Source organism: Penicillium hispanicum, assembly GCF_028827665.1.
Source record: "Penicillium hispanicum strain IBT 35686 chromosome Unknown utg000004l_segment0_segment0, whole genome shotgun sequence".
Taxonomy (NCBI): domain Eukaryota; kingdom Fungi; phylum Ascomycota; class Eurotiomycetes; order Eurotiales; family Aspergillaceae; genus Penicillium; species Penicillium hispanicum.
In genome coordinates this window covers 1,256,045-1,270,649 of record NW_026623196.1, presented here as the reverse complement: position 1 = coordinate 1,270,649, position 14,605 = coordinate 1,256,045, and the positions used below count along the sequence as shown (strand labels likewise).

At 54.7% G+C, this 14,605-nt stretch overlaps 2 protein-coding genes across 2 annotated transcripts; both read right to left on the bottom strand.

The window, feature by feature from the left end:
* Positions 1 to 364: 364 nt before the first annotated feature.
* trpB (tryptophan synthase TRP5) lies at positions 365 to 2,686 on the bottom strand (the record flags this gene model as incomplete). Its single annotated transcript, XM_056943408.1, has 3 exons — positions 365 to 2,096; positions 2,155 to 2,458; positions 2,551 to 2,686. The coding sequence occupies 3 exons, from the start codon at positions 2,684 to 2,686 to the stop codon at positions 365 to 367; spliced, it is 2,172 nt and encodes a 723-aa protein (XP_056800291.1).
* Positions 2,687 to 3,853: 1,167 nt separating this feature from the next.
* On the bottom strand, positions 3,854 to 7,069 carry medA (transcriptional regulator medA; the record flags this gene model as incomplete). Its single annotated transcript, XM_056943407.1, has 5 exons — positions 3,854 to 4,312; positions 4,367 to 5,829; positions 5,897 to 6,062; positions 6,245 to 6,293; positions 7,053 to 7,069. 5 exons carry the CDS (start codon positions 7,067 to 7,069, stop codon positions 3,854 to 3,856), a joined length of 2,154 nt encoding a protein of 717 aa, XP_056800290.1.
* Positions 7,070 to 14,605: the final 7,536 nt, after the last annotated feature.

Genomic DNA, 14,605 nt, shown 5'->3' with positions numbered 1-14,605 from the left:
GTCTAGCCCAAAGCTGGAAATACCTAGGTAGCGAGCAAAAAATGAGATAATCGATATCGACTGGTATTTCTAAAGCCCCGTATAAACAATGGCATGAGCGGGATCCGAAAGAAAAGGAAGAGAACAATACAAGGGAAATGAGAATGATAGCAAAAAATAATCCGAAACCAAAGAGACGCTTTTGTGAGAGTCCGTTGCATCATATTGTCGATCATGGCAAAACATGCAGAACCCCCAGAAACTGGTTCTACCGCTCAGAGAAAAGAACAAAAGGCATTTATGCTGGAGATGGGGCGGTACATGACTAGCCCTTCAGAGAAATGGGGAGTTGATATATGTCGGCCACGGTGAGGTGGGAAGAGGCTTAGAAGCGCAGGTCCCAGTCGATCTTCGGGCCCAGGCGCGGCAGCTCGTCGGCGACGCTCTGCACGTCCTTGTCGCCACGGCCACTCAGGTTCAAAACGATGTTCTCGCCCTTCTTCATGGTCCTGGCCAGTTCGATGGCGCCGTAGACGGCGTGGGAGGACTCCAGGGCGGGGATGATGCCCTCGGTTTGGGCGAGGGTGCGGAAACCAATCAAAGCCTGGGCATCGTCTGCGGCAATGAAAGTAGCGCGGTCAGAATCCTTCCAAGCACTCAGCTCGGGACCAACACCGGGGTAGTCGAGACCGGCGGAGATAGAGTGCGTCTCGGAGATCTGGCCGTGCTCGTTCTGAAGGACGTAGGTGCGGACACCGTGCAAAACACCCTTGGAGCCACCCGACAGAGTAGCGGAGTGGCGAGCAGTGTCGATTCCATCACCACCAGCCTCAACACCAACGAGTCTGACGCTGGGGTCTTTAGAGAAGGGGTAAAACATGCCGACGGCGTTACTGCCACCACCGACACAGGCGACAACAGCGTCGGGCAGCTTGCCAATAGCTCCGCGCATCTGTTCCTTGGTCTCGTCACCAATGACGGACTGGAAGGTACGCACAATTGTCGGGAAGGGGTGCGGACCAATAGCCGAGCCGATAATATAATGAGTAGTGTCGAGCTCGACGACCCAGGCGCGGAGGGCTTCGTTAACAGCGTCGCGAAGGGTGCGGCTACCAGCGTCGACAGCAACGACGGACGCACCGAGAAGCTTCATCCGGAACACGTTAAGGGCTTGTCGGCGCACATCCTCGGCGCCCATATAGACTGTGCACTTCATACCGAACTTGGCACACACGGTGGCTGTCGCAACACCGTGCTGGCCAGCACCGGTCTCGGCGATAATCTGGGTCTTGCCCAACCGCTTGGCAATCAGGATCTGACCAAGAGCATTGTTGATCTTGTGGCTACCAGTGTGGTTGAGATCCTCACGCTTCAGCCAGATGTTAGCACCACCAACATGTTCGGTCAGTCGGTTGGCCAGGTGAAGGCTGCTGGGACGACCCATGTATGGATAGTAGGAACGGAACTCCTCCCAGAACTTCGGGTCTTGGAGCGCATCGCTGAATCCCTGCTCCAGCTGAGCCAAGCAGTCCATCAACGACTCGGGAACGTACTGGCCACCAAACTCGCCGAATCGGGATGGCTGGGCCTTGGGGTCCTTAGTCACGTTCAGAGCCTCCAGCTGGTCACCAAGGCCAGGACCATTAGGGGTGTCGGCCTCCGTGATAACCTTGGTGGGCTGCGCCTCGCCCGTAGGCTGGGCCTTCTCGATGGCCTCAAGCACCTTCACCTCGCGAGTGAGCGAACCCTGTGTATCGCGCTCCAGCTTACGACCAGTGACGCTGGACAGGTAATCTTCAGCGTGCTTTGCCGCCTGACCAGCCGGGGCCTGGCCGACCACGGTGATAATCTGACTGCCAATAACGACACCCTCGGCGACCTCCTGGACAGAAAGGAAGTGCTCACGGGTGCTGACACCAAATCCAAGAGCAGCCGGGACATTTCCAGAGTATTCGTGAACACGGGCCAACAGCTCGGGGACATTGGCGCTCAGCTTCCCAGTAGCACCGGTAACACCCATACGCGAGACGACGTAGATGAAGGAGTCGGCGATCTTGGACAGGAGCTTCATGCGAGCTTCGGAGGTAGCGGGGGCAATGAGAGGAACGTATGAGAGACTAAAGGTATCAGCATGGGTGACACATCCACAACTCATCCAAATCAAGTACAACTTACCCAGTGCTGGCGCAGAGGTCGCGGAAGCGAACCGCCTCCTCGGGGGGCAAATCGACCATGATAAAACCATTGACACCAGCCTCCTTGCAATCCTTCAACATGCGCTCCTCACCATATCGCAGAAGAGGGTTATAGTAGCCCATGAGAAGCAGTGGGGCCTTCAAGCCGCGGCTGCGGGCACTTCGCACAAGCTCAAGCACTGTTGTCACCGTCACACCATTATCAAGAGCCTTGGTGTTCGCTTTTTGGATAGTCGGGCCGTCGGCGATAGGATCGGTGAAGGGGATTCCAAGTTCAATAATGTCTGTATTGTAGAAACCGGCCATCCGTTAGTTACTGCGTATCGATCAAATCCAATACCCCGCCACTGAGAGAAAAGAATAAAAGTCTACTCACCGGCACCGCCATTCTCCAATCCAAGAAGAATGTCCACAGCCTCTTCCACAGTGGGATATCCGGCGGTGATATAGGCCACCAGGGCTGCCCGCCGTTGCTCCTTGCACTTGGCAAAGGTCTGCTTGATAGCGTCCATAGTGGAACAATTGTAAAGAGTCGCGCGGGGCTAAAAAGAGAGGAAATGTTTGAACAAGGTGTACAAGTGGCCAATTGGAGCCGCAGCGAGATATGAATGAACAACTCGGGGGAGCCGTCACCAGATGACTTAGTGCAAGTCAATTCAAAGAAGAGGGTGATTTGGTATCAAAAGCCTTGCGCCGTGAGTCAAGGGGGATTTCCTTTTTCGCCGATCTCGCCCCGCAAATCACGTGCAAACGATAAGATAGATGAGTCAGCGGGTGTTGAAGATCCCGAGGACGGGAGTGGGCAGTCTTATCAATTAGATCTGTCATTCGACGTACATGGAGATGAGGTTAAAGATGAATGTGAGATGAAGGCAGATTTAAATACGGTGAAGAAGAAAAAATCCAGTGCGAGATCAGAAAGTCGATCAGTTCAAATAAGATAGAAAACTAGACGCTAGAGACCCGGAAAAGGCCCATCTCCGTAAACGCCAGAACAATGCAGTAAACAACAGCCCTCAGCTCGAGACGGAAAAAGTATCAAAAAAACGCCCAGGATCACCGAAAAAAGAGAACGAAAGCCACAGCAAAGAGAGACCCAGGTGAGAAAACACGAAGACTTTCCCAGCCCCAGAAACCCCTTGCGCGGCTCCGTCCCCAACTGCGCCGGGAGACTAAAGACCAGCCTACCGAAGAAAGCAGACCCCAGCCTCCGAATGTGCCCAAATCACAGATCTATCCCGAAACCGTCCTGCGAATGCGAAAGGAATGACAGCAGCGCCCATGCTATGCCAAGTACTCGTACAGGAGCCCAGTTTTTTGTGCGAAAAAAAGGAGAGGAAGCCCATAATGCCCGGCAGGTTATGCAACCCAGTGATGAAAGGAATGAACAAGACACCGTCTAAAATGCGAGGAACAGGTCTCAAACAAAAATGCAAGTTAAGGTCAAATCAGGGGCATTCAGGCATCACGAAGTGTGGTAAGGAGAGACGTGAAAATCGTAAGCAGCGTCGGCCACTTTGGGGGAGGAGGATCCCACCAAGTGTCGACGGCGACTGGGCAAGTCGTAAGGAGTGACAGGAAGGGGAATCGTATATCAAACAGAGCAGAGGGGAAATATTCAAATCGAAAGATAAAAACCAAAAAAGCAATAAAATCAGGAATCGCAACAACAGCCAAGATCAAGGGCCGTGTGTCGCATCATGCAGAGGATACGCGGGATCGACGTAGCTGTAGCACCCACTGCTTGCGGCGCCACTTGAGGGAGTCATCGCACCAAGCCCCTGGAGATCCCAGAGAGCGCGAGGTGTGGGAGCCACGAGACCGTGGCCTGACTGAGGTTGACAGATGGCCGGATAGGAGGAATATGCCCCAACAGAAGTGTATGGTTGAGTAGCTGCAGGCATCACTGATCGTAGGTCCGGAGCCGCTGTCAGCGACGCACCAGTAGGATCTGCCTGCGTCGAGTAGATTTGAGCCCCAATGCCAGAGGCATAGTTGTTGCCAGGGCCAGAGTCGGAAACTGACTGTGGCGAATTGGCAGTGTGAGGTTCAGTACCCGAGTCAGAACCGGTACCGTGGCTCGCATAGGTGGTCATCGGCGTTGGCAGAGCGCCTGCGGTTGAAGAGTAGCTGGCAGACTGTGCGGAATGTTAGGAATGGGTCAAAAGTTCTCTCCGGTCAGGGCTACTCACATATTTCCCAATAATCTTCTTCAAAGCGTGGCTCAGGATCTTCCAAGGGAAGACCTTAACATCCTTCTCGATGTTGCGAGGCTTGGGCGCAGGGAAGCCCATGATGACTTTGAAAAACTCCTCGCTGTCAGCCTTAGCCTTGGAGACAGTGAGGGGTCGGAAGCCCTCCAAGTTCCGCCGGATACGATTCTTCTCTTCGACGGTGAAGCGGACCGCGACCAGAGACTCGAGTAGGTAGATCGTATCGACGCTTGTGACGTAGCATTCATCCTTCTCCGCCCACAGAATGCAGCTGATGCAGATGCTATTAGGTGCGCGCTCCTCCGGTGTAACGGGTTTGAAATCGGCGTGGATGGTGCTACCCGTCTGGGACCGGGTGAATTGCACCAGACGACGTTGGCTTTCACGCTCCTGTTTGCTCCATCCTTCCACCATGGCATCCAAATCGCCATTCAGCTTGAGGATAGCCTTGGTGGGGTACATGGCATATGGGTTGAAGCTCTGATTGTGGCTGATGTTGGTGGACTGCTGGAGAGTAGATGTGCGAATAAGGGTTGGGTTCGACGCGCGAACAGGGGAGGGACCCGTATGTCGAGGAATATGCTGGGCGAGCGACGTGTACGACGGGCTCCATGCGGGAGTAGCAGGAGAATGAGCTCGAAGACCACCCTGAGTAGCCGACACCGTGGCATAGTGGGTGGGGCCAGGTCGTGGAGAGGATATGGTGTGATAGGAGCCAGCGTAGGGCATCATGGCCGGGAGAGATTGCATGTAGGGCGAAAAAGATGCAGAGCGATTGTCGCGGTAGGAATAGGCCTCCAACGGTTCAACCTTGGAAACCACCGGGCCAGTCCGCCGCTTCGTTGGAGCAGGGAGAGGGTTATCGGAGTAGGAAGAGAATTTACGCTTGCGAGAGTCTCCAGAGGGGGAGGGCGGTGCCACTTGCTCGTAGGTATAAACACCCACCTGGAGGGTAGCTGGTTGGTAGTCACCCTGGGTCTCCAACACCACCTGCACAGGAACTGCGAAGGACGGAGAACCCGTGGACATGAAGGGGGGTGCATCGGCGTTCAGTTGATACTGGAAGGTGGAGCCCTCAAATCCCATAAAGTTCGGGTTGCACTGGCATCGCTTCGAGCCAAACACAACAAAGAGGGTGCACATCGAGTTGTGCAGGTCATAGGGGGACTGAACCTGCACCACCACGCGAGTACCTTCGCCGCCGCGTTGGGGACTGTACGTCACAATCTCCGGCTGCTGTCGAGTCCCAGCGGGCATCGCGGGCGACGGGGCCTCCTCATACGAGGAGCCATACTCGTTGCTGGGTATGTACGGAACGCAGTCCGAGATCTGACTGGCCTGGTCGGCCATGGGCGAGGGCACGAGCGAAGAAGTCACGTATGGCGATTGTCCGTAGGCTGAGTACGAACCAGCATCATGCAAAGACCGCGTGGAATTGTAATCTGAGCAATCCCGTATCAGCATCACAAACGGGTCAGACAATAGAAGGTCAGGATGGAAGCGACATACCAAGCACAGCGCCGGCAGCGGGCTTCTGGAAACCAGACATAGACAGTATGGGCTCAGACTTGGCCCACAGGCCGCCTGAAAACGCACCGACAAACTGTGACTCTTCGGAATCCAAGAAATCCAGGGACTCGCCGAGAATCAGAGGCGTTTGGAAGTCCGGGTCGAACTGCAACAGACAGAGAGGCAAGTCAGCCGGCGAGTTCTCGAGAGCGGCAACTCGGGGTGAGGAAAGGAGCAAAAGGAGGGGCGCCGGAGGAGGCTTCAAACAAGAATCTGGGCCGGAATTGGAAGAGACAGGCACAACATGCGGGCATCCAGAAGAGAAACAAGAGCTGGGACGGATCTTACCAAAACGCCGTGTGTCTTCGAGTAAGCCAGCTTGAAGGTGTTGCAGACACTGCAACAAGACAGAACAGCCTGAAGAAGCGAATGACTGGGAATTTATCCTTCCCACGATACTACGTCCAGAGCGCAGAAGAAAAAAGGGGCGCACTCCGAGACAGAACGAGCGACGAGATGGAAGCTGCTGTCAGTCTCACAGAAAGGTCGGCAACAAAAGGCCTCAAATCACCATCCAGGATTGGCACCACCAAGGCTGAGACGAGCAAAGGCTGGCTGCAGCGAGAGACTCAGATGAGCCGGCGTGCCCAGAGGTTAATGAAAGCCGGTACTGGAGGAACCTGTCGCATAAGAGACGAGCTACAGTCCGGGAAGGCCACCGCTAGTTTCGTGGCGACGGGCGAACCGATATTGGGTGGAAAGATGGCACACGAGGTATGCAATTTGTTGCAATCGACGAGCGCGGACTGGCGAGGTTTTGGCTTTCTTTTCCTATTTCCGTGCGAGGTCTCGGGAAAGCTTCAAGCGGATTGGGCACCAATACCAAGAGGGGTGAACTACTCCAGCAATGAGTACGAACTCTTGTTTCCGTGTCCCTCTTCCCCTTCACACACTCTCGTCCTTTGGATGAAGGGCAATCCGGACCGGTGCATCGACCACGGGGAATGACTGGGAAGGAGGGAGAAACTCACCAGGTGAATCAAGTGAATCAGAAAACCACAGACCTGACACCGATCTGCCGTCGATGTCGCCTAATATGCAAGATTCGCAAGACACAACAATACCTGACAACAGAAGAGGGATGTCAACAACAAACAGCTCCCCGGTGATCATGATATTGGATATTGGAATGAAGAACGACGGGGAAGCCGTCCCGGCGGGACTATCGGTGCCACTCGACGCTCGTCATCTCCCGGCAGAGGCCCAGAGGCCCCCGTGGGAGATTGGAGAACTGCAAGGAGGGGCCAAGCGACGACCAAAGAGGAAATAATGCAAGGCACGAGGGAGAGAGTGAGACCGTGGAAGGGGGCGAGTGGGGGAACTCTGTTTCTACTTACCCGGAGCTGATATTGGGATCCTCCGAGGCTCGTTCGTCCTGAGACCCTGCCAAACAGATCGGCCGATACGTGCCGGATGGGATCGAGCAAGGTGCCCTCAGCCGAGACAGCAGGCAATCGAGCCGGGCGATGGGCGAACCTAGATCCCTAGATCGGAGGGCCGAGGCGCAAGCGCGACGATCTAACTAGGTGAAGCGACGATCTCGAGGAAATCCAGAACAAAAGAGCTTCCGTTCGGATCGTACAACGGCGAAGTCGTCGGGGTGCGGAACAAACGGCGTCTGTCGAACGAAGATAGGCGCAAACGCCAGGCGATTGTTGTCAATCTCCGAGTATCCTCGTTTCTTCCCAATCGAATCGGATCGTCGGGGATTTCCTCCGAAAGGGCGATTGGACCAGACGTCAAAATCCAAAATCAAAAAGAATAAATCCAAAATCCAAACTCGCAGCAGCAAATCACCGGACGCGCAAGGCGCGGGATAATTAGGTATTAAAGAATATTCGGGATATAACCGGATCGCGTGGATCTCCTTGGGTCTTTCTGTGAGGGATGTCGATGTTTCCTCGCTTCCGTTATCCAGACAAGCCAAAGATTCCAAGCACTAAACGTAGCGAACGTGGTTCTCGTAGCAGCAACAAGCGAGCGTAAGAGCGAACGTGGGGGGGGGAGGAGCAGCGAATGTGGGACCTTTTCACGATAGCATAGTTCGATCTCAAGATCAAAAGAGGAGGGGAGGGGGAGAAGGGGGAGGTGGGATGCAAGGACGGCGCAGGGTTTAAAGCAACGGCCATTCTACGAGGGTGATTATTATTAGCAGTTGTTCCGGGAGGGCAATCCCTCGGGCCTAACTGCTTGAGTGTTTAGGGCCATGGAGGCGCTGTTCAGTTTAGGAAAGGTCAGGGAAGAAAAAAGAAAAAACCAAAAAAGGTCGCCTTTCGGGGGTTTTATTTTTATTCTTGGGCTCCGTCCTTCGCCCCAAGACTATCCAGGGACTAGTGGGTAATCGGAGCAGCACTCGAGGGAAGCACCGTATCACCGTACTTGGTGTACTGGGATGTCCAAGTATCGTAGTCGTGGCTCCCATCAGCATGCATGATCTTGCCTCGCAGCGTCACCCTGACCTCGTGCGCCTAGCCCGATACGCAGTCGACGGAGTACAGAGAGGATCGAGCAGACCCATGTACCCAGTACCATCCGCCCATTGGGAGCTTCGCGCCCACCCTTCCGACGTGTCCGGTTCACATTCACCCATGCCTCTTCCCCAGCATCCGGCCATTCACGAATACTTTTCCATACAGAGTACCGGTAATACGAAAACGAGGCTTTCAAGCAACTCGGAATCCACAAGGGAAAGGTGGAGCCGGACTCTTTTGGGAGTGACTGGAAAGATTCCGATCGAAGTTTACGGCCCGCTTGGCGTGGTGACTTCATGAAGGGGAGCACCATTGTAGATTACACAGCCTCGCTTCTTCACTCCCCAACCACCGTGGGAAGGGACAAGGGGGGTTGGATGGGTTGACACCGCCAGTCCAATCATCGCCACGTAGTCGCGATCATCCGCCTCGCGTTCCCTGTAGAGAAGTATAATCGATATAATTATAGCTCTCCGCCCTAACTTGGTCTCAGAAAGCCGAGTGTCGCCCAATCGCGTCCGGCTCGCGAAATGGAGTTCACACCTGTTCGATGCTTCTCCTTGCTGGGTCCAAGTCAAGCGTGCCAAACGGGGGACGTTCTCAACGGGGGAAATGGGGCTGGAGAGCTCCCCGTTCCCATTATTCACTCCGGTCCTGCTCCACTCGCGGATCGCCCTGGATATTATTGGGCTCCGCGGCAGAGTGGTTCGTGGCTGCGAACCTGCGCATGAACCATGATGCTGATCCTCGTCCGTGGTGAGCGTTGAGTTGTCGGGGGGAGGTGGGCATGCGGTGCCGTGACTCGACTCTTCAGTCATTTGCTCGTGCTGTCAACCAGATCTGCCGTTGCTACTTCCGCGTGCCGAGCTATGCTTCGTCGATGTGATAGTTCACGATCTCGTTTACTCAAGGGCAACGCACTCGTGCTGGCGCATACCATTATCCATTATACCTTATACCTTGTACGTATCAATACGCGCCGCTAAACATAGCACACCTTGCATCTCACCTGATCTGGTGGCCTGACGCAAGGGCGACGCTGATTGGGTGGCGGGGGAGACTCGGCCCAACTGGGCAACTCCCCGTGCTCAGTGGGAACGAGACGGTGCCATCGTCGCCGTCACTCTGCACTGTCACCTTTCGTCTGCTGCTATTTCCAGCTTTCCAGCTGAGGCGACTCCTGTCACTGCCGACCATGCGCGGTGTTCCCACGACCCTCAAGTCTGGTCCGTGTATTCCCCCAGCCTCGTGAATTCCCCGAGCCCGATCTTCAATGCGCGCGGAGGATTACCCACATACGCACCTCACGCTACAGATCCGACCGTGCTGGTCCCAATCTAATCCGAGAGAACGAGGCTGCAAGGGTGTCCATTCTGGGGATGAGGTCATGGCAGGTAAGGATCGCCGATCGCCATGAGCAGAACCCGACTTCAACGGCTCGGGTGCATAAACTGGCCTAGCTGCAGATACCAGCCACCACGAGTCTGCGAGGAATTCCCGATCTAGGAGAATCATATCAAAGTTTAACCGTGTCGCAAATGGATGAAAGGAAACAGGAAAAAAGCCAACCAAGATCCAATCAGAATGATGGATCCGATCGTACTCCCCCGATTTCATCTGTTGCTCCCATGGCGCACTCCCAACTCCGCGATTTCGCCACGTTGAAGACCTCCCGTTGTGGACACCAGCCCCCATCCAAACAATGCTCGGTCCAAGTGGAGTCGTTCTCCTGTGGACAATTCGGGTGCAAGCGATGCTGGATCGAGCATCGCTGCGATCAGCAATCTGCGAAGCATCGAAGCGGCGATCAACCGCGCTCATAGGTGCTGTGCTGTCCCGCTGGTGTAGAAAGGTTCATGCCCCCGAGGCCAATTCCCGGCAAGGAGAAATGAGCAGCCAAGCACAATCCCAGCTCTTTCCTCATCCCTTTCCCAGGGTGAAGCCGACGCGCTTTTCAACCTCGGGCTGACACCCGCGGCTCTTTGTCGGCAGCCGCGATCGGCCAATCCTCGGGGGGTTTTTCCCCCGTGGAAGCCTCCGAATCCATTAACCAGAATTTCGCGTGTGTGCCAGTGCGAACAGGATGACATTATCGACGCCACCACTCTCGATAGCGGTTCCTTCAGAGCGGCGAAAAAGGTAAAAAAATGAACGACAGAAAACCCCCGATTCGCGGTTTCGATTTTCCAGAGGAAAAGCGGAGCCGGCAACCATTCCATCGCAGCTTTAAGGCTTTAGGAGCTTCAACCCTCTTGGAGGGCTCCTCCGGCACTGATCATGCTCGGTTGGTATCGGGTTCTGCCTATTCGCTCATCGTTGCGAGCACGCTCCACTGTCGGTGTGCTATAACTGGCTGCACTATCCCGCCAACTTAGTTTGCGTGAGGGTGGAGGTTATGATGGACCCCTGCTGTGATGATCGATGGATGCCATTGTTGTACAGAATATGAGTACATTGGATGTAGTGCGAGGATAGGCGAGACGACGCATCGGCCATGCTCTGTACGCAGCCGGCATTCAGATTGAAAATCTAGTATATGTAACTCGGCAGAGTTTCAGGAGAGTTAATGGCGGCGATAATCATGATGCCAGGGTCTCTGTGGGATCCTTGCTTGGGCAATCAAGTTCGATATCCACTTTGGGACCCTGAAGGGCTGAAATAGTCCCACCGACTGAAACCGCAATTTGCTTCCTTCTTCCCCGGGACCCTTGCCGCGGTTTACCGATTCAAGCGGGAGACCTTGGTTCCCTTGACTCCCGAGCGGGTGGAATATCTCGCTGACTTGCCCACATGGTCCTGCTTGTCTGGTTGAATCATGGTGGACCCCACCGACCTTTGACGGCGAGTGATATTATCCACTCAGACACACCGTGTGGCCCTGGTGTGCCATCCGAGGTTGCTTGGAATAATCTTGGATCTTGTGCAGCTTCACTACTCGGTGGGGAGAAGGTTCCGTGGTTGACGGATCATCGCCCATCTTCTCAGAGACGGTAACGTCGTTCCCAATGGCTTTCCCATCCGAACGACCGAGGTGCAAATTCTTTGGTCTATACTCACCCACCTGCTTCCTGGCTTAGAGAATTCCTCCCCCCCCCCCACCGGGGGGCCAGCGCCATTCAGTCACCACCCACGAAGCTAGAATCCTTGCTGAAAACGCAATCCTAGCACCATCGCGGCACCCATGGCAGCCGCCCTACTCTATTTGCAGGGAGTTTCGCCGAGCAGAGCTCTTTCTCTGTAGGTCTGCTGGAGTGTCTCTGGATGGGCCAATCCTGGCTCTTGATGGGAGAGACCCAGCAGCTGCCCTCCACAGAGAGCGCTGTCGCTGTTCATTCTTCTCCGGTATTTGCTGCGCCGCCATGCGCCACTGGACCTGAGAGCACGGCCTCCTGGGGTGCTCAGCTTCAACCTAACTGGGGGATTTGCGGTCAGCTTCAGCCTCGTCAGGCGACACTCAATCTGACAGGCGATGTTCAGGCCACCTTCAGCTCTGGGGAAACGGCGCGTCCAGACAACTATTGATGGAGGCTGTTGAAGAGGCTGTCAAAGCTGGCATTCTTCTGTTGGTGCTGACTGATCACTGATTCCAAGCCCACATACCCATCCTCCGTCTGAGTGATCTCACGATACAGCCGCCGCCGAGTCTGGTTAGCTTAACGATGCTCATCCACAGCACAAGCCGGGTGGTAGGGCAGGCTGTGGACGATCGTCTTCCGGGCACCACTCCTTCCCATGCCTTGAATCTCTCCGCGGCCACCGTCCGGCCTGTGTTTCAGTGATACGACGATTATAGGAAAGGTTTCACCATCGCGGCGTCTGCGAATGGGGGCTCTCGGGTCAGGCACAGCGTGTCTCCCGCTCTGCTGGCGAAGATCACATCCGGAGTAGGTATAGGGGTGACGTGAAACAAGTCCCCTCTTTGACTTAGCAAGGTAGCTGTAGAATAGTGTGGTCCATGTATATTATTGTCCCTATAGTTTATAGTGTCTAATGAGAGGAACGGAGAAATCAGCCACTCACTCACCCGCTATGGGGCTCCTGTCTTTTTGTGTCGGCGCGTACCCCCATTATTGACTAGCTTCTGGCGTGCAGCTAAGCCCGGCTGAAGCCCGAATAAACATCTCACTACCGTGGGCTGCTGAGGCTTTTGCAGCATTGCGTCAGGCTGGCGCTATCGACCTTCCTGGTACGGGTCAGATTGGTGATAGTCATGCGAGATGGTCTGGCAGATGGCTCAGGGGTTGTGAGACACATTCCCGTGTTTAATTGCTCGTCAAAAGCGGAAAATGCGATGGCTGCTGCGGGCGATTGCAGGATGTTTCTTGCGTGCTATATGCATTTGAGGTATTTCGATGGCGGCATTATTTGACTATGTAGACTCAATAGGCTCCTAGGGCATGGGCACTGCACAAGAGTGATCAAGTAGTTTCGACACGAGGGTGTTGGGGATCGACGTAGACTTGCAGATATATATCAACCTCTACACACGCGGAGGCCCGCGCTCCATCACTAATCAACATCTCAAGTCGATCCCACATCACCGATTGCTTTAAGGAGTTTACACATGCCCGGTAAAAAATCCCGCCAACCCTCCTGTCATGATGGCACAAACCAGCATGCCCAACTCCGCACTGCGATCGTCTCCGATCGGCCACTCGTGAAACCTCCGCCGCAGTGCGACCGTTTCAACCCAACCCAGGGCCACTCTAAATAACACAAACCTGAAGGGACAAGCTCTCTAGCACGCTACCCCGCTGAATCAATCGCCGACTGCCACAGATACTGCCCTCTGATCCGGTCTATCTACTATATCGGTATATGCACCGCCAACAGTGGAACCTACATCCTACACGCGAGCGATAAACGATCCTCACCAGTGGAGCGGCGCCTCAGCCAATCCACCTTGCCAGCGGATCTCGGGACCACTTCCACTCCGACTTCTCTCCTTCTGCTGCTATACCGCATCGAGCTCGGGTGCGCGCTTTTGCCCCGAGCCATGCGCCTCACGGCTGTGCATCCACACAACCGGCACACAATTGGCCCAGAGCTCCCTCTCCAGATTAAACAACTCGGGATTCTCCCATCGCTGTCGGATCCGACTGTCTGCGCATCCACATTTATCTATATTTGGGAAGTGCCTGGTGCGAGATGGCCAAGTTCAATCTGTGTACAATCCACGGAACCGACACCCCTTTGCCCTCACAGTGCAGTGGATCAATATCCATCATGGACCCTGAATTCTCCATATCGAGATCACCCCGAAATATCTTCATCTTCCTTTTTTTTTTTTTTTTTTTTTCTACCACCCACCCACCAGAGCGTGGCCCGCGGCTTTGACAGCTCTGCCAAGACCGACTCCATTCGCGCACCACGCACTATACTAAACAGGCAAGCGTGGTTCTGCATGGCTGGTCCACCTCCCCCATAGGCCAGCCGTATTCGTGAAAGCAACACGGGTTTGCGAACGGTGGGCTCATTATTCTATTGGCGAAACGTTCTGTGCGCCACGCAGCTCGTCTAAATGGCCTGATTTGGGCACTCGGTTTCTAGCGCCTATGTGTGTCGGAACTCAAAATCAAGTTGCTTGGCCAAGGTCCTTCCGTGCCGGTAGTTGGGTCAAGTTCAGGAGTGTATGCATGCATGCAGTTAGTTACTTGTCCTCTGACGGCCACGACATCATCGATACCCATTGACCAGTTAACTAACTAGTTATTAGTAGTTAATAACTAGTTAACTACCCGATGCCCGTCGGAATCTAACCGAGCCGGGACAAACCCTAGATCGGGCCGGCGGTGATTGGCCAAAATCACCGCCGCGTTCGCCAGTCGGCGGGCGCTGCTGGGTGAGAGCTTGTCTCACTCGAATCTTAGCACTGAGGACGATGAGGGATACGAGGACGACGAGGAACTGCTATTCTTAGCGGCGAGAAACCTAAAACCCGCGTGATGGAAGATCGCCTGCCACGGTAACAATCGAAGAATGATTGCCATATCGCCTCTGCGACACTGCGCGTCAGGGTGATTCTGAGTAATCTTGTGAGAGTCATGAAGAAATGGCTTGTGGGCGAATCGAGTTGATCTGGTGGTCTGATGCATCGGTTCGCCCGTCGCTCAGCTGAGCGGTGCAGGGTCGGCCTGATCTATGTACATGACAGCTCGTAGTCGCGTCATCGTGGCTG